The 20,135-nt window shown below is 45.0% G+C and overlaps 1 protein-coding gene across 3 annotated transcripts in view; it reads right to left on the bottom strand.

The window, feature by feature from the left end:
* Nucleotides 1–20,135, bottom strand: part of LOC147121149 (tyrosine-protein phosphatase non-receptor type 14-like) — a 311,830-nt gene that overhangs the window by 37,116 nt on the left and 254,579 nt on the right. For 2 of the 3 annotated variants that reach the window (XM_085981179.1, XM_085981178.1), the window contains one exon: nt 8,221–8,303. In XM_085981179.1, the coding sequence (XP_085837305.1) occupies nt 8,221–8,303 (83 nt within the window). Of the gene's footprint in view, nt 1–2,299; nt 2,360–8,220; nt 8,304–20,135 lie in introns of all 3 variants that reach the window. The other variant, XM_085981181.1, reaches the window with a different exon arrangement.

Raw genomic sequence — 20,135 nt, 5'->3', positions numbered from 1 at the left:
CAATGGATAGCCTTTGTCTCCGATAAGCCATCCTCTTGGGTGAGGCTGTGCCTGGAACATGTCAGCCACAGTTGTCTGTCGCAGGATAAAGGCATCGTGGCTGCTGCCTGGAAAGCGGGCATTGACAGCTAGGATGCGCTGCCTGTGGTCACACACCAGCTGTACGTTGAGGGAATGGTAGCCCTTCCGGTTGCGGTAATCCTCGGCATGCTCCAGAGGTGCTCGCAAAGCCACATGCGTGCAGTCAATGACGCCCTGCACCATGGGGAAGCCCGCTATTCTTGCAAATCCCACTGCACGCTGCTGCTGCTTGTCCAGGGTCATGGGGAAGGAGATGAATTGATGTCTCCTTCTGAAAAGGGCTTCGGTCACCTGGCGGATGCAGCAATGCACGGCGAACTGGGAGATGTTAGCGATGTCCCCAGCAGCGGATTGGAAGGAGCCGGTGGCATAGAAGTTGAGAGCCACCGTCACCTTCACTGCCACCGACAGAGACGTCCTGCGCATCAGCTGTGGCTGCAGATCTCTGTGAAGCAGCTGGCAGATGTCTGCAACCACCTCCCTTCTGAATCGCAGCCTCCTAACACACATCGCGGCAGACATGGTCAGATAGGAGGACTGCTGGCGGTATACCCTGGGTGGGTAAGGCCTCAGTTGGCGACGCCTGTTGCCCCCTCTGCGTCTAGCCAGGGCTGCCACTCTCTCACGGCGTCTGTAAGCCCTTCTGGCATAAGGCTGAAAGTCAGCGTTGGCACCCAATGCAGCCCCCATTATATGCTGGCAAACACTGAGCTCTCAATGAAGGCAAAGATAATTGCTAAGCTCTGGCCTGAGCCAAAAATACCTGTCCTAGTGTTGGTCCAAACCAGTAAGCTCTCCTCCTTGGTCTCTCTCCAAAAAACCGTTGCACAAGAGTGAATGCTGCAAAATGGCTGGCCTTTATAGTGCAGGGTAAGTGCCCTTTAATTAGCGCTCCCCGCAGCCCGCCTCGGCTGTGTACCGTTCCACTTCACAGTCGTTAGGGCCGCCCGGCGCACAATGGGCCGGCGTGAGTGAAGTTCCGGTTCGGGGCACACAAAGGGCGTTGCACGACGAAATGACGTCATGACCTGCGCGCGCAGCAGGGCGCGCGCTAAGACTTTGCGCCGGCGCTAAATGTGTACTGAAGTTGGGGCGAGGCGCAGATCGCGCTGCGCCCGGGCGCTAAGCGCCTAGCGCTCGAGATCTACTCCTAAGGCGCTAACGGCTGGCGCGCCCAACTGAATTTCTAGGCCCTTGTGTCCAAGTGTCATTATACAACAGATTCTAGATTTTTTCCTGAAAATATGGGAGTAAGCTCTTGCAAAAGATAGCTTTGACATGCAACAATTATAACATAAGGAGGTACTTATTAACCTTCTGAGATCATGCTCAAATGTTCTTTCTCAACCAGCTTGTGCAGTTACCCGTGTACTGGTGCACACCATATTTTTACCAACAAAACATTCACCTTGGACAAAACAGCCATTTTGCTATTCTACAGATCTTTTCCTTTTGGCAATCATCTTGCGAGATTGCTTTAACAGGTCTTTGCAAATGTTATACAGTAAATATGAAATCATACAGCTTTAAAAATACCAAAAATGTGTCTTATCAAGTTCTAAGACACATTATTCTAGTAAGCTGCACCAAAAAAATACTAGGTTTTTATTCAAGGATTTTTATTAAGCGATTGCTTTTTAAAAAAAAAAATATATTTCAAAGAATCTTTATATGACCCAAACATCCCAGGAAGTGCCATTGGGTAGTTGTAGCTAACCTTGTACCAAAACTAAGACATTGAACCACTATCACTTATCGATAAAACAAGAATGCAAAAAATTAATGTGCAGAGCTACAGTCACAGGGAAGTTTAGTAGTATAAGGACTGCCTGAATTCTCAATATTTATGACTATATTATGCCAGATATGTTAAACTTCCCCTTGCTTTAGCTGGTGGATAACTGCAACTCTAAAGTACTGAGGAACAAGCTGAATCCCCAATATTAACCTAAAATGTCCAGTAAGAACAAATAGGTTCAGGTCGGACACCTGATTTACACCGCACCTGATGTTACGCTCCATTTGGGTTGAATCTAGCTCTTAATTGGCTTTTAGACTCTTTAATTATATTTAATACATAAAATTTTAATACAAAAACAGTGTAAAACCCCCAATCCAAGAAAAAAACTCAGAAAAAACATGCTATTAGTGGTGTTAGGCCTGAACACAAGGAACGGTTAAATGAAGGGGGAGTTAGGAATGTGGAAGGAATGCTTACATGTAGGCAGAGAGAGTGGGAAATGTCTTCTTATCATCACATTGAGTGTTAGAACCAGAACTGAAAGCAAGAATACTTTCTGATTAAATGTGCCCTTACGTGGGTTCTTTCTCAGCAACCAAAAATATTTAAGATAAAAGTGTGTAAAGGATACAAGAACAATGAATCAAGAGATGTACAGTTCAGATACATGCAAGCACACAGAGCCTGGCTTGCGAAGTCAGGCTCAAGTATAAAGTCCATGTTAGTCAGCCTGAATAGATTTCTGAATCATCTTTTCAATGAAAGTGATTGCCTTAAAGAATTAGATTTATAGATAACACAAGGACTTTTCACAAAAAGTGTGAGGAACTCATAGATTTCTTTACCACCAAGAATAGAGACTATGGGCTAGATTTTCGTGGAGCCGTCAGGCGGGGCTTCAGGCGTGTGGGGGGGGGGGGAAATCCCGAATTTGGGGGTCCCGACACCATCCCGCCCAAAACCCTGCCCCACGTAAGTTTCAGGGGCGGTAGGTACCTGCCCCGCACTGGGACCCACCAAAACCAGGCGGGAAGGGATTAGTGCCAATTAACTGCCTGTTAACAGGCAGTTTTTAGCCTAATCCCTATTTTGAGGGGTTTCGTGTGGCTTCCCGACGGCTCCAAACCACGCCAGGTTAGAGCAGGCGGGCCGTCGGGTTGAAGGAGTTGGAAGGGTCGCGATATCGGTGCTCAGGTGAGTGATGGGTGCATGAGTGTAAAGGTAAGTGTGTTTGGTGTGTCTAAAGTGTGTAAAGAACTTTTACTTACCTGTACTTACCTTAACAGCCTTTCTTCCTCTAGCCGTCGGGAGCCCATCACTCACCCGGAACTTAAAGCTGAATGGCTGCGATCTGTCAAAAGTGACAGCCTGCAGCTTTGAGTGCCGGTAAGAGTTCTAACTGAGTCTGTGCAGAATGACTCATGGTAGAACTCAGACTGTCAGTGTTTCACAGCTTCAAACAGCTGTGAAACGCTGATATTTGAAATTGCAGTCTGTGACGTCACCTGTTGCCGGGTGGCCCTCAATTGGCCTGCTGAGCCCACTGGGCGGGCTCAACAAGGTCAATCAAGGGAAAATCGCGTGGATTGGCCAGACGTCGAAGTAGGCGGGTCAAAAACCCGAAAGGGGAAGTCCCGCCTTCTTCTCGACAGGTTCGGGAAAATCTACCCCTATCTGTTCAGCTGCTTCCCCCTTTTTCCCTTGCCTCACTCCCCTAACCCTGAAATCTCTGTCTTTATCTTGTTTCTCTCTTCTCTCCTCCCGTGGCCTCTCCAAGCTCATTTTGTCTGTGAGACCCATCTCTTACTCCCTTGACCCCGTTCCCACTAAACTGCTGACCACCCAACTTCCCTTCCTGGCCCCCATGCTAGCTGATATTGTAACTGGCTTCCTCTCCCCAGGAACTGTCCTGTTCCCTTCAAAACCGCCATCACCCCGACTTAAAAAAAAACTACCCTTGATCCCTCTGTCCTTGCAAACTAACGCCCATCTCCAACCTCCCTTTTCTCTCCAAAATCCTTGAACGTTTTGTCACCTCCCAAAGCCACTCTCATCACTCCTTAATTTCCCATTTGAATCTCTCCAATCATCTTTCCACTGTCCAACAGCATCGAAACAGCCTTAACCATTGTCATGAATGACATTCTATGTGATTATGATATGGGTGTATTATCTCTCTTCATCCCCCTTAATCTCTCTGCAGCCTTTGAGACAGTCAACCACACCATCCTCCTCCAATGCCTCCCCTCAGTTGTCCAGCCCTCGCTTGGTTCCACTCTTACCGATTCGATCATAGGTAGAGCATCTCCAGCAATTGCTTAATTTCCTGTCCCCACACTGTTAGAGTCCCCCAGGGATCTATCCTCTTCCTCATCTATATGCTACCCCTTGATGCCATCATCTGCAAACATGGGGTTAGGTTCCACATGTACGATGATGACATCCAGCTTTACCTGTCCACCACCTCTCGCAACCCCTCCACAGCCTGTGTGTGGTCAGACTGCTTGTCCGGCATCCAGTCCTGAATGATCTGCAATTTCCTCCAGCTAAGTATCGAGAAGACCAAAGCCATATGTTCAGCCCTCGCCACAAACTCCATACCCTCGACATTCCCCTACCTAGCCATTGTCTCAAGCTGAACCAGACTGTTCACAAATTTAGTTAGCGATTGAATCCTGAGCTGAGTTTCTGACCCTATATTCTCTCCATCATAGAGAATGCCTACTTCCACCTCCGTAATATTGTCTGACTCTGCCTCAGCCCATCTACCACTGAAACCCTCATCAATGTCTTTGAACCTCTAGACTCAATGGGGGGAATTTTAACCCCATAGGATGGGTGGAAAAGGGGCGGGGGTTAAATTCTGAAAAATGGGAAACCCAACCCCAACCTGCCACAATCTTATTTCCAGTTTAATCGGAGCGGGTTGGGGGTCGGGTGAGTAATCTGTTCTTGAGAGGCAGGTTGGAAATTATAATATTTAAATGAGCCTGTGTGCCTCAGATTTTAGCACCCATTTGGATTTAATGACTGTGGGCCAGGTTTCCCAGGGCTCAGGAAACCCGGCAGCTGGAGGGAGGTGGGAGCTGCGAGTCCAGCAGGTAAATGCTTTTCCAGCACTGCTTCTGGGTCAAGAGGAGCAAGAGTGCTTCCTCCGGACCCCCAAACTTAAATACTGCAATCTGCCTCCCTCCCTGCAATCGGCCGACTCCCCTGCAATCGGCCGACTCCCCTGCAATCCAATCTTCAGCTCCCCCCCCCCCCCAATGATCCAGTGCCGACCCGCGATCTCTCCCCCCACCCACCCCTGGCCTTCTACCACAGGTCTTCCCGCCCAGCAGTGACCAGCCTATCAATTTGGCCAGCTGCCAGGTGGGAAACGGGAAAAAAAATGTAAAGAGGTCATCATAGAATCTTGCAGCACAGGCCCGTCATGCCAGTGATGGCTCTTTGAAAATGTTAACTAATTAGTCCCACTCCCCTGCCCTTTCCCCATAGCCCTGCAAATCTTTCCTTTTCAAGTATTTATCCAATTCTCTTTTGAAAGTTATTATTGAATCTGCGTCAGCCACCCTTTCGTAAAAAAAATTCTCATCTCCCCTCTGGTCATTTTGCCAATTAGCTCTGGTTAGCGACCCTCCCTGCCAGTGGAAACAGTTTCTCTTTATTTACTCTATCAAACCCCTCATGTCCTATTCCCCCATTGGCCCAGGTGATGCTTTGCATCCAAGCACGGACAAGCAAGACATGCTCCGCCAATGTCTAATGGTGGGCATGAAACGCAGGAAATTTTACTCCCAGCCCTTCGAGCTTCATGCTCCGTGGACGACTGCCGCCGTCACTTACTCCTGCAAGTTAAATTCAGTAGAGTCTCTGCGTTCCCTGTATTTCCATGTTTCCCGGTGGCTTAAATTCGCCCCAGCTCCCTCCCTGCCAATATTGGGGACAATTACTCCAAAGCTCTCATGACTAGCTTTCCTCCATGCTCTGTAGACTTCAGCTCATCCAAAACACTGCTGTCCATATCCTATCCTGCACCAAGTTTGCCTATCACCCATCCCCGCTAACCTACATTATCTCCCAGTCTGCCAACGCTTCAAATTTAAAATTCTCATCCTTGCATTTAAATCTCTCCAAGGCCTTGCCCCTCCCTATCTCTGTAACTTCCTTCAGCCCTCCAACCCTTCCCCCTCTGAATTCTTTGTTCCTCGGACTATGGCCTCCTGTGCATCCTTCCTCCTCCTTTTGCCCTACCATCGGGATTCCTTTCCTAAATCCCTCCTTCTCCACCTCACTCTCCTCCTTTAAGACCCTCCACCTCTTTGACCAAGCTTTTGGGCATTCTCATCATATTTATTTCTTTAGCTTGGCATCCATTTTTTGATTATGCCTCTGTGAAGCACTTTGAGGCTTTTTTCTACATTACAATACACACACACGTATCAGTTTAAATGTTAAATAGGTAAGTACTGAGCTTCCAACATAAAGGAGCTACTGAGCCATACTGTGCGAAGGAGCTAAACATCACAAGATACATGGACTGACCCACAATGCTTTTGTAATCATATTACTTTATTCAGCTCAGCATGTGATGCTGCTGTAGGCTGGAGTATTAATATGGAGCAGAGGGAAGCAGGACTGATTTCTACACTCTACTGGGTTCCTGACCTGACCACATGAGCAATGTGAAAATCTGTAGAGGAATCTCTATTAAGTTGCTTTCATATGTCTCCTGAGAGTGAGAGACCTGGGGCGCACCTCTAAGCTGCCACTTCTTAATCAGGATGTTCAAACTTCAAACATTGCTTCTGAGAAAAACAGCAGCAGTGCACAAGACTTCCAAGTTTGCAAAATCAACTGATCTTTTTTTCTTTATTTGGGAAACTAAGGCAGAGAACTGCATTCCTGCTGCAAGTGCTGAGGCAAATTCACTTCTTTGAACACATTGCAGGTTCAGTTCTGTCAGGGAATGGGGGAGGACTATTCATCGCCTCACTCTGCCAAACTTCAGAATGTCATGTGGTAGCTATTTTTCCCAATAATATTCATTAGTTCAAGAATAAAACCTACAGATAGTACCAAAAAAGTGAACTGTGATCTGCTTTAACTGTTCAACTATTTAACTATTAAATGAGTACTGATGGTACGACTCCTGATCAACAATGGTGGTTAATATGTCATTTGTCAAATTGAAGTTAGTGCCAAGTCTCTAAAATGTAAATGCTTATTTATTTGAGACAGCGCTGTTAAAAATGTTGAAGTAATCCTGTTATCTTCAGTCCACTGTACTCAAATAAAAACAAGAGAATCCCTCAATCAGCTTTCAACTCTTCACTCAGCTGTACCTTAAAATATACCAGTCAATTCTGGCAAAGGTGAATAACTTGGGAAATCTAAAATCCTTTACTGTATGTTACATGTTATCCAATTACTTTTATCCAGAACACCTTCTCTTTCTTTGGTCATACATTATAGGGTATAATAACATGGTGCTGGCAAGGCAATTGAAACAGACAGTCAAGTTTGGTCCTAGTGGCTGCGGGGAGCATAAAAGTTGAGGAAATTATGCTAAGTATCAATGGGTAAATCAAGAGATTTCCATTAGCTACGGCTTTGGTATTCACAAAAATAATGGTCAGAATCACAGAATGCGATCGCCAAAGAGTACAATTCCAGCAATACAATGTAATAAAATTGGAATTTGACTGATTGGTCACTGTCAACCAGTGGCCTCATCCATAGCCTAATAAACTCTCCATCAATCCTAATAAACAACACAATGAATATTTGTACCATCATGCATTCTGCATTTCATCTTATTGATAATTGATTCATATTATTTGTAAGTTTGCAGTCGAAAATTCATTAGGAAAACACTATATGCTCATTCATCATTGTACAATCCCAAACTGCTGGCAAGATTTTCTCGGATATAAAAACAGGATTTTGTTACAAATATAGAGAACAAATTCTTCCCTTAGTAGCTCTTCAATTAATTTCTGCTTATTCAAAAATGTCTATGAACCTGCAAGAAATCTTCCTAATAGGCTCCCCTCACCTAAGAATAGGGCAAGTCATTTGTTACAGAATTTTTAAAAATCTCAACACGAGCGCAATTCAAGATTGTGTGAAGTAATGAAAGCTTGAAGGACAATAGAACATAACAGTGTTTATAGCTGAGTGGGGAAAAAGCATTAAAAAAAAGCAATGCTGAGACATCCTTTACAAAGAAAGATTTGAGAGCCAAATCTTACAAGTCTTTATAGATTTTTCCCATCTTTGATTCTGCCATCTTTCCTAGATGACAGTCTAACTGAAAGTAACCTCATGGTCAGGCAAATAAATCTGTTGGCACTTTTGGTGTACGTGGAATAAAGTGTGGTGCTCAGAATACTCACTCTGTGCAGATTTTATTCTGTTTATAAAATTTGTGTCTTGCTGTGAACAACCGTGAGATATATTTTGCCATTTCAATATCATCCTGAGGAAAAGGGAAAAAAAACAAATAGATGATAAATACCTGTAATCAAAAAAAACTTAGAATCATTGATACATTGATTTTGAAATATTACTAATGCAATGGATTTCACAACTGAAATGATGAGTATATTAGTACTTTTCCATCATAAAGGTTATAGTACATATATCACTCTAATGATTGGAGTGAACTCTTAGGCAGAGTGGTACCATACACTATTAGCGCTGCATTTTCCTCGACTATACTGAGGGAACATGAGGCGGTACAGCCTATTGGGGATGACCTTGGGAATCCAGACAGTTTCCCTGCCTTCCCACTGCTGTACCACCGACCCCAGGTATTGCCAGACAAGAGGTGGTGGTACCTGCCCAGTGGAGGAGGTGGGGTGCAAGGGGCTGTAAGAATCTTGCTGCGGATCGTGCTGGAGGGAGAGGACCTCAGAGTAGCCAGATCTCCCTCTCTTCTGCCCCGCAGCTGCACCAACGGTTCCAGCAGCTCATTCGAAGCCCCCTTACAAATTTTAAATAAAATCTTCATTGCACTTCTGCCCCCTTTTATGGTTCCCCTTCCTCTTTCTGGCAATGCAACAAGTTTTCCTTGCTGGCAGTGGCAGATTCCCCCGTGTGTGGCAGAGACCATGCTGAGAACCTGACCTGCATCCACAATGAGACCTGACCCAGGAAAATGGGTTGGGTTCACGGCAGAGTGAAGGCGGTGGGCTTAACCCCCGCTTTGAACCAATTCTGGCAGCACACCTACCCCGGAAGGAAATTTCAACCCTTAAGGTGGTGTATCACATCTGGCCTCATTCTTGAACATTTTAAGTCACCCCACAGTGCATTTCGCATTATCTCCTCTGCACGTGCCCGATTTTTCAGTGCACGTGTAGAAGAGATAGCACACTTTATGGGGCAGGGGGATCGGTCCTGGGTTTCCCCCAAATGGAAGCTGGAAGCTTTGGCGGGTACGCTCAAGATAGATCCAGTTTTAATAGATTCTTGGGCCCTTTATAGTTACAGTATTTAATTTGTTCAGCACTGCATAGAGTGATGTAAACCATGTGAAAGAGTATTTTCACTTAAACCTTTAACTCTGCAGACATCCAATCTAGACTTGAATTTTTTTCACTCCCTCTGGAAGTCAAAGTAGTGGTTTTTACATTAGAAAATACAATTACTCAACCAAAAACAAAACACATTCAAAGTACCAGCACACAATCAGAATGCGGATGTGCTGCACCTGCCAACTGCAACATGCAGTATAATCCATAATGTGTATTAATGTAAAATAAAAATCTTAAGGGGAATGTCAAATCAGAGAGGGATGCTATTTTATGTCACGTGTAAAAAACGCAGTCATATTTTCTCAACAAGAATGATCAGTGACACAAAATAGCACAAATATATTGCCTAACAACATTTTACCATTGGTGTTGCTCTCTTAATGAAATAACATTGCATGCTTTTGATATAATGTATGAACGAGTATACTTATCAGTAATGCTAACCAGCTATTTAAAAAAAAAAATGTTCATAAAAAGAAATTTTGAAAAACTTTTAATTGGGAGAGGTAAAAGAAGGTTAACTGATGTAATGGATTCTACAGGGGAAATAGAAGATGTTATTTCTCTTTAATGAATGATTGGATTATTGCACCCTTCAGAGTCTGTTGCATTGATCTGGTATGCTGTCCATTTAAAACCCATCTTGATGGGCTCCAGTATCACCTCCTCATTTTTTGCTACTTGAATGGTATGCTCCTCCTGCGCTATGTGGGAACTCAGGGACACTTCCTGTGTCCCTGACAACTACGTGTGCAGGAAGTGTATCCAGCTGCAGCTACTGACAGACCGCATTGCGGCGCTGGAGCTGCAATTGGATGCATACTGGAGCATTCACGATGCTGAGGACGTCGTGAATAGCACATTTAGCGAGTTGGACACACCACAGGTTGAGTTTGGACAGGCAGGAAGGGAACGGGTGACCAACAGGCAGAGTACTAGGCGCAGGCAGGTAGTGCAGGGGTCCCCTGTGGACATCCCCCTCTCAAATAAATACACCACTTTGAGTACTGTTGGGTGGGATGGCTTATCAGAGGAAGGCAGCAGCAGACAACTTCCTGGCACCAGGGGTGGCTCTGCTGCACAGGACGGGAGGAAAAAGAGGGGTAGAGCTATAGTAATAGGGGATTCTATTGTAAGGGGACTAGATAGGCGTTTCTGCGGCCGGAAACGAGACTCCAGGATGGTGTGTTGCCTCCCTGGTGCAAGGGTCAAGGATGTCTCAGAGCGGCTGCAGAACATTTTGGAAGGAGAGGGTGAACAGCCAGTTGTCGTGGTGCATATAGGTACTAACGATATAAGTAAAAACCAGGATGAGGTCTAAAAGCTGAATATAGGGAGTTAGGAGGTAAATTAAAAAATAGGGCTTCAAAGGTAGTAATCTCAGGATTGCTACCAGTGCCACGTGCTAGTCAGAGTAGAAATAGAAGGATATTTCAGATGAATACATGGCTAGAGGAATGGTGCCAGGGGGAGGGATTCAAGTTCCTGGGACATTGGAACCGCTTCTGGGGGACGTGGGACCAGTTCAAACCGGACGGTTTGCACCTGGGCAGGGCTGGAACCGATGTCCTAGGGGGAGGTTTGCTAGTGCTCTGGGGGAGGGTTTAAACTAAGATGGCAGGGGGTTGAGAACCTGAGCAGGGGGACAGAGGAAAGGGAAACAAGGATAAAAGCAAAAGAAAGGAAGGAGAAAAACAAAAGTGGCAGTCAGAGAAGTCAACGGTTTAAATCAAACATGGGCACAGTAAATAATAATTCTAATAGGTCTAAGAGCATTAAAAAAATAAGCCTGAAGGCTTTGTGTCTTAATGCGAGGAGCATTCGTAATAAGGTGGATGAACTGGCTGTGCAAATAGAGGTAAACGAATATGATTTGGTTGGGATTACGGAAACGTGGCTCAAGGATGGCCAAGGCTGGGAACTGAACATCCAGGGGTATTCGATATTCAGGAAAGATAGGCAAAAAGGAAAGGGAGGTGGGGTAGCATTACTGGTTAAAGAAGGGATTAACACAATTGTAAGGAAGGATATTAGCTCTGATGATGTGGAATCTGTATGGGTAGAATTGAGAAATACCAAGGGGCAGAAAACGTTAGTAGGAGTGGTATATAGACCTCCAAACAGTAAGGCGGAGGTTGGGAATGGCATTAAAAGGGAAATTAAAGAAGCGTGCAATAAGGGCACAGCAGTCATCATGGGTGACTTTAATCTACATATAGATTGGGCTAACCAAATTAGTAACAATACTGTGGAGGAGGAATTCCTGGACTGTTTACGGGATGGTTTCCTGGACCAATATGTCGAGGACCCAACCAGAGATCAGGCCATCTTAGACTGGGTATTATGTAACGAGAAAGGATTAATTAGCAATCTTGTTGTACGAGGCCCCTTGGGTTGGAGCGATCATAATATGATCGAATTCTTCATTAAGATGGAGAATAAAGTAGTTGACTCAGAGACTAGGGTCCTAAATTTAAATAAAGGAAACTACGATGGTCTGAGGCGCGAGTTGGGTAGGATTGATTGGGGAATGTCACTCAAAGGGTTGATGGTGGATAGGCAATGGCAAACATTCAAAGACCGCATGGATGAACTACAGAAAATGTTCATCCCAGTTTAGCACAAAAATAAAACAAAAAAGGTGACTCAACCGTGGCTAACAAGGGAAATTAGGGATAGCATAAGATCCAAGGAGAGGACATATAAATTGGCCAGAAAAAGCAATAATCCTGAGGATTGGGAGCAATTTAGGATTCAACAAAGGAGGACAAAGGGATTAATTAAGAAAGGGAAAATAGAATATGAGAGTAAGCTTGCAGAGAACATAAAAACTGACTGTAAAAGCTTTTATGATATGTGAAGAGAAAAAGGCTTTTATAGATATGTGAAGAGAAAAAGATTGGTGAAGTCAAGCGTAGGTCCCTTGCAGTCAGAATCAGGGAATTTATAATGGGGAACAAAGAAATGGCAGACCAACTACAGGAAACTTTCGATTAACCGGCCCCTAAATAACCGGAAATGTCGGTTAACCGGCAAAATTCAGGAGTCGGTTTCAGCTATCTTTTATAACTTTTATTACTTGCACAGCAACAAATTGAGGAAGGCAATGGTTTGGCTGCAGCTGTTGCTAAGCTACAGAGACGCTTGCAACTTGTGGACGTTGTTCTGAAGCTGTTGCTAAACAACAGGGTTTGTTACTTCATACGGAGCTCCAAGGTCCGTATCTTTCACTATAGCGTTCGGTTATCCGGAATTGTTGCTGAACCGGCACCACGTCGGTCCCGTCTGTGCCGGATACCAGAAAGTTTCCTGTAAATACATATTTTGGTTCTGTCTTCACAAAGGAGGACACAAATAACCTCCCAGAGATGCCGGGGAACATAGGGCAAAGGGAGGAACTGAAAGAAATCAGTATTTGTAGGGAAATGGTGTTAGGGAAATTGATGGGATTGAAGGCCGATAAATCCCCAGGGCCTGATAATCTACATCCCAGGGTACTTAAGGAAGTGGCCCTAGAAATAGTAGATGCATTGCTGATCATCTTCCAACATTCGATGGAATCTGGAACAGTACCCATGGATTGGAGGGTAGCTAATGTTACCCCACTATTCAAAAAAGGTGGTAGAGAGAAAATGGGGAATTACAAACCGGTAAGCCTGACATCGGTAGTGGGAAAAATGCTAGAGTCCATTATAAAAGGTGTAATAGCAGAGCACTTGGAAAGCAGTGACAGGATCGGACAAAGTCAACATGGATTCACAAAAGGTAAATCGTGCTTGACTAATCTACTGGAATTTTTTGAGGATGTAACTGGTAAAATAGATAAGGGAGAACCAGTGGGTGTGGTGTATCTGGACTTTCAGAAGGCCTTCGATAAGGTCCCGCGTGTAAAGTTAAGGCACATGGGATTGGGGGCAAGGTACTGACTTGGATAGAGAACTGGTTGGCAGACAGAAAGCAAAGAGTTGGAATAAACGGGTCCTTTTCCGAGTGGCAGGCAGTGACTAGTGGGGGTACCGCAGGGATCGGTCCTTGGACCCCAGCTATTCACAATATATATTAATGATCTAGACAAGGGAACTAGATGTAATATCTCCAAATTTGCAGATGACACAAAGCTGGGTGGGCGTGTGTGCCGTGAGGAGGATGTCGAGAAACTCCAGGATGATTTGGACATGTTGAGTGATTGGGCAGAAACATGGCAGATGCAATATAACGTGGATAAATGTGAGGTTGTCCACTTTGGTGGCAAAAACAGGAAGGCAGATTATTATCTGAATGGCAACAGATTGGGAGAAGGGGAAGTGCAACGAGACCTGGGTGTCCTTGTGCACCAGTCGCTGAAGGTAAGCATGCAGGTGCGGCAGGCGGTTAAGGCGGCGAATGGTATGTTGGCCTTCGTAGCGAGAGGGTTTGAGTACAGGAACAAGGATGTCTTGCTGCAATTGTACAGGGCCTTGGTGAGACCACATCTTGAGTATTGTGTGCAGTTTTGGTCACCTTATCTGAGAAAGGATGTTCTTGCCATGAAAGGAGTTCAGCGAAGATTCACCAGGCTGATACCTGGGATGGCAGGAATGACGTATTAGGAGAGATTGGGTCGACTGGGCTTGTACTCGCTGGAGTTTAGAAGAATGAGAGGTGATCTCATTGAAACTTATAAAATTCTGACAGGACTGGACAGACTAGATGCAGGAAGGATGTTCCCGATGGTCGGGGAGTCCAGAACCAGGGGACACAGTCTAAGGATAAAGGGTAGGCCATTTAGGACAGAAATGAGGAGGAATTTCTTCACCCAGAGAGTGGTGAACCTGTGGAACTCTCTACCACAGAAGGCGGTGGAGGCCAGTTCATTAAATATATTCAAGAAAGAGTTGGATATATTCCTTAAGGCTAAAGGGATCAAGGGGTATGGGGAGAAAGCAGAGACCGGGTACTGAATTTGGATGATCAGCCATGATCGCATTGAATGGCGGAGCAGGCTCGAGGGGCCGAATTGCCTACTCCTGCTCCTATCTTCTATGTTTCTATGTTTCTATGTAAGTGTCGCAAACAGCCATATTTGCAGATTTGGGTGGCTTTTTTTCCTTTGAAACATTAAACAAATAAACCCTTTTTCTGTAACCCTTTTACCAAACAGTGCAAAGGCTAAATATTGAATTTTGTTTTGATCTGACTTTGAAACAAAAGCAAGGATGAAATGCAGCCATATTTAGTATTTCATAGTTGCAACTTTAATCATGACAAGTTCATGATCCACTGCATTCCCTTTGTTCAGTCTTCACAGAAAAACAACTGAAGTAGAATCCGATCGCAAAAAACTAATAAAAATCCAAAAAATTCAATGTAATAAAAAGGAATTTAACCTTATCCATTGCCTTGAAGCAGTGGCTTTGGTCATAAGGTTTTATTTATGGTTTGCGAGTTGTCAGCTTTTTTAAAGCTGTTTTGTAGGTTGTCAGACATGTTGCTGAAAGCAATGCAGTGTTGCCAGACCAGAGTTGTTCTGCCAGCTCCATACTGGCCAGGGAACATGGAGCTTTGGCACTACATATTTCCAGGCACTTGCATATAAATGGAGTTGGCTTTGCGTTGACACAAAAGCCTACAGTTTCAAGTTGTCGATATTTTAATGCCAGCATTAACCCGTTTAAAATGAACAAGTTAAAATGTGTGAAAATAATCTAGTCTAAACTATGCTGTATAACTGGCCTATAGAGAGTTCTCAATGAGTTATTTTTTGTCAATCACGTTTTTGGTAAAGAAGTTTATTTGGATTAAATGGTTTTGCCCTCATGTTCCTGGGAGTGTCACAAGCATTCCAATTCTTCGCGAGTTGCAGAGGAGTAGCTTTTCTTTTAGACGCCATGCTTTTAGTTGCCAACCTCTGGAACAGCCTGCCTGCCACCTGACTCAGCTGAAGTACTGCAAAGTGAACTGGAAGTGGTTCAACAGGCACCAGGCAAGTATGAGTTTGGGTGTAAAATTGTCAGATCGGGTACTGAAACAAGAACTTGATAACAATGCAAGTTGAACAGGTTCAACGGCCTTTTCTTGTACCATTATAAACAAGAAACTGATTTAAAACACAACTGCAGTTTTCAGCTTCTGTTTTTTCTTTGACTTTTTAAAAATGTCTTCCTGTGAAACAGCCATTAGTACTGACCAATCACAATGAAGCACTAATAGTGGCTAGCCAATCTTTTAGCCAGACAGTGCAGTGATTATTCAGCCACTCACCTCGTGGAAACCTTTACCAGAAAGTCAATAAGAAATTTACAATCCCTTGATTATAGATAGCAATTGGCCAGATCCTCGTACATATTTAGTGATACACATACACACTGAATAAAAATAAACAGGAGATAAAATAATTCAAATGCACACTAAAGGAATTAGTGACTGTCAAATATTGATATATTATCTATAACATGGCTTTCTACACACATGAAAGAGTGTTATCCAGAAGTTTATGTTTGACTGTAAATGTCACTTAAACAAGCAGTGAAGGGGAGATTGGATAAGAAAAGCAAAATGAGGATTGTAAAAAAAAAAATTGCAGGTATCTGGAATTTGAATATGGCAAAACAATATGACAAGTAGCAACGTTTTGCTGGGAAACAAGCGGATTTGTGTAAAAAGAACTTGATTCCCCCTTTACCTTACAGCCTCGAGTGTGGTAGGAAGCTCTACCTCAAGTGGTGGTTTTCCCTGCACTGCCAAAGTCCAGCACCATGAGCTGCCACGTTCAGTCATGTTCTCTGGCTGCGGGTGGACTGCACAATCCCTTTGTAGAGGCCTTGTGTTTGCATTCTCATGTTAATATTGGTAGGAAAAGCTAAAGAAAACAAACACTGCAGGGTTCATGTCTCTTTGAAAGGTGCAGAGCCAAAAAGGCAACTGCTGACAACTAACAGAGTTTTTAAAATATCGCTGTTCAGTCTGAAACAATAAACAGGGATTTCAGCTAGACATGTCACCCTTTAGTGTTAGAAAAGTACAGGGATCTGGAGTTCTGGAGATTACTCTATTAACAATAACACGCAAAATGGTAATTATCAATTTAAAGTGAAATACTTTGCAGATACCCAAAAATGGTCGATGATTAGTAATCAGGAATGGAAACCTGGAGCCGGACACTCTGCATGAGATTGAGTAACTTACCACATAGAATCATAGAGTGATACAGCACAGAAGGAGGCATTCGAACATTGTACCTGTGCCCCTTCAAGTATTTATCCAATTCCCTTTTGAAAGTTATTATTGAATCTGGGCTTGCGGCAGACGGTGCAAGAACCAACACGAGGGAAAAACCTACTTGACCTCGTTCTCACCAATCTAACTGTCGCAGATGCATCTGTCCATGACAGCATTGGTAGCCGTGACCACCGCACAGTCATTGTGGAGACGAAGTTCCGTCTTCACACTGAGGACACCTTCCATCGTGTTGTGTGGCACTACCACAGTGCTAAATGGGATAGATTCAGGACAGATCTAGCAGCTCAAAACTGGGCATCCATGAGGTGCTGTGGGCCATCAGCAGCAGCAGAATTATATTCCACCACAATCTGTAACCCCATGGTGCGGCATATCCCTCACTCTACCGTTACCATCAAGCCAGGGGACCAACCCTGGTTCAATGAGGAGTGCAGAAGAGCATGCCAGGAGCAGCACCAGGCATACCTAAAAATGAGATGCCAACCTGGGAAAGCTACAACACAGGTCTACATGCATGCTAAACAGCAAAAGCAGCATGTTATAGGCAGGGCTAAGCGATCCCACAATCAACAGATCAGATCAAAATTCTGCAGTCCTGCCACATCTAGTCATGAATGGTGGTGGATAATTAAGCAACTAACGAGAGGAGGACGATCCATGAACATCCCCATCCTCAATGATGGCAGAGCCCAGCACATGAGTGCAAGAGACAAGGCTGAAGCGTTTGCCAAACATCTTCAGCCAGAATGCCGTGTGGATGATCCATATCAGCCTCCTCCAGAGGTCCCCACCATCACAGATGCCAGTCTTCGGCCAATTCGATTCACTCCACGCAATAAAGAAACAGCCGAGCGCACTGGATACAGCAAAGGCTATGGGCCCTGACAACATGCCCGGTGTCGTGCTGAAGATGTGTTCCTGAACTAGCCGCGCCTCTAGCCAAGCTGTTCTAGTACAGCTACAACATTGGCATCTATCCGACAATGTGGAAAACTGCCCAGGTATGTCCTGTCTACAAAAAGCAGGACAAATCTAATCCGGCCAATTACTGCCCCATCAGTCTAGTCTCAATCATCAGCAAAGTGATGGAAGGTGTCGTTGACAGTGCTATCAAGCAGCACTTACTCAGCAACAACCTGCTCACCAATGCTCAGTTTGGGTTCCGCCAGGACTACTTGGATCCAGACATCATTACAGCCTTGGTCCAAACATGGACAAAAGAGCTGAATTGGTGAGGTGAGAGTGACTGCCCTTGACATCAAGGCAGCATTTGACTGAGTGTGGCATCAAGGAGTCCTAGTAAAACTGAAGTCATAAGCACATAAGAAATAGGAGCAGGAGTAGGCCATTCGGCCCCTCAAGCCTGCTCTGCAATTCAATAAGATCGTGGCTGATCTGTTCTTGGCCTCAACTCCACTTTCCTGCCCACTCCCCATAACCCTGGACTCCCCTGTTTTTCAAAAATCTGTCTATCTCCACCTTGAATATATTCACTGACATATAGTCAATGGGAATCAGGGGGATATCTCTTCACTGGCTAGAGTCATACCTAGCACAAAGGAAGATGGTTGTGGTTGTTGGAGGCCAATCATCTCAGCTCCAGGCCATCGCTGCAGGAGTTCCTCAGGGCAGTGTCCTAGGCCCAACCATCTTCAGTTGCTTCATCAATGACCTTCCCTGCATCATAAGCTCAGATGTGGGAATATTCGCTGATGATTGCACAGTGTTCAGTTCCATTCGCAACTCCTCAGATAATGAAGCAGTCCATGCCCACATGTAGCAAGACCTGGACGACATTCAGGCTTGGGCTGATAAGTGGCAATAACATTTGTGCCACACAAGTGCCAGGCAATGACCATCTCCAACAAGCGAGAGTCTAACCGCCTCCCCTTGACATTCAATGGCATTACCATCGCCGAATCCCCCACCATCAACATGCTGGAGGTAACCATTGACCAGAAACTTAACTGGAGCCACATAAATACTGTGGCAACAAGAGCAGGTCAGAAGCTGGGTATTCTGTGGTGAGTGTCTCACCTCCTGACTCCCGAAAAAAATTTCCACCATCGACAAGGCACAAGTCAGGAGTGTGATGGAATACTCTCTTGCCTGGATGAGTGCAGCTTCAACAACACTCAAGAAGCTCGACACCATCCAGGACAAAGCAACCCACTTGATTGGCACCCCATCCACCACCTTAAACATTCATTCCGTGCACCACCGGTGTACCGTGCCTGCAGTGTGTACCATCTACAAGATGCACTGCAGCAACTCGCCAAGGCTTCTTCGGCAGCACCTTCCAAACCCTCGACCTCTTCCACCTAGAAGGACAAGGGCAGCAGGCGCATGGGAACATGAGCACCTGCAAGTTTCCCTCCAAGTCACACACCATCCTGACTTGGAAATATAGCATCGTTCCTTCATCGTCGCTGGGTCAAAATCCTGAAACTTCCTCCCTAACAGCACTGTGGGAGTACCTTCACCACAAGGACTGCAGCGGTTCAATAAGGCGGCTCACCACCACCTCCTCAAGGGCAGTTAGGGATGGGCAATGAATGCTGGCCTTGCCAGCAATGCCCATATCTCATGAACGAATAAAAAAAAGAATTTCAGATTATGACAACTCACTGTGTAAAATAAATTCATAGAGTTCATAGAGTTTCATAGAGTTCATAGAGTTTTACAGCACAGAAAGAGGCCCTTCGGCCCATCGTGTCTGCGCCGTCCATCAATCCCTGTCCAGTCTAATCCCATTTTCCAGCATTTGGTCCATAGCCTTGTATGCAATGGCATTTCAAGTGCTCATCCAAATGCTTCTTGAATGTTGTGAGGGTTCCTGCCTCTACCACCCTTTCAGGCAGTGAGTTCCAGATTCCAACCACCCTCTGGGTGAAAAAGTTCGTCCTCAAATCCCCTCTAAATCTCCTGCCCCTTACCCTGAATCTATGCCCCCTTGTTATTGACCCCCCTACTAAGGGGAAAAGTTCCTCTTTATCTACCCTATCTATGCCCCTCATCATTTTGTACACCTCAATCAGGTCCCCCCTCAGCCTTCTTTGCTCCAAGGAAAACAACCCCAGCCTGTTTATCCTTTCTTCATAGCTGAGGCGCTCCATCCCAGGTAACATCCTGGTGAATCTTCTCTGCACCCTCTCCAAAGCAATCACATCCTTCCTATAGTGAGGCGACCAGAACTGCACACAGTACTCCAGCTGTGGCCTCACCAGCGTTTTGTACAGCTCCATCATAACCTCCCTGCTCTTATATTCTATGCCTCGGCTAATGAAGGCAAGTATCCCATATGCCTTTTTAACCACCTTATCTACCTGTTCCGCTGCCTTCAGGGATCTATGTACATGTACACCAAGGTCCCGCTGACCCTCTGTACTTCCTAGGGTCCTACCACTCATTGTTTATTCCCTTGCCTTATTTGTCCGTCCAAAATGCATCACCTCGCACTTTTCAGGGTTAAATTCCATTTGCCACTTTTCCGCCCATCTGACCAACCCGTTTATATCGTCCTGTAGCCCGAGGCTTTCCTCCTCGCAATTTAC

This window comes from Somniosus microcephalus, chromosome 3, assembly GCF_052327205.1.
Source record: "Somniosus microcephalus isolate GS21.2 chromosome 3, FLI_Smic_1.0, whole genome shotgun sequence".
NCBI classification, from domain to species: domain Eukaryota; kingdom Metazoa; phylum Chordata; class Chondrichthyes; order Squaliformes; family Somniosidae; genus Somniosus; species Somniosus microcephalus.
The sequence above is the reverse complement of the archived record's forward strand: the minus strand, read 5'-3'. Positions and strand labels throughout refer to the sequence as shown.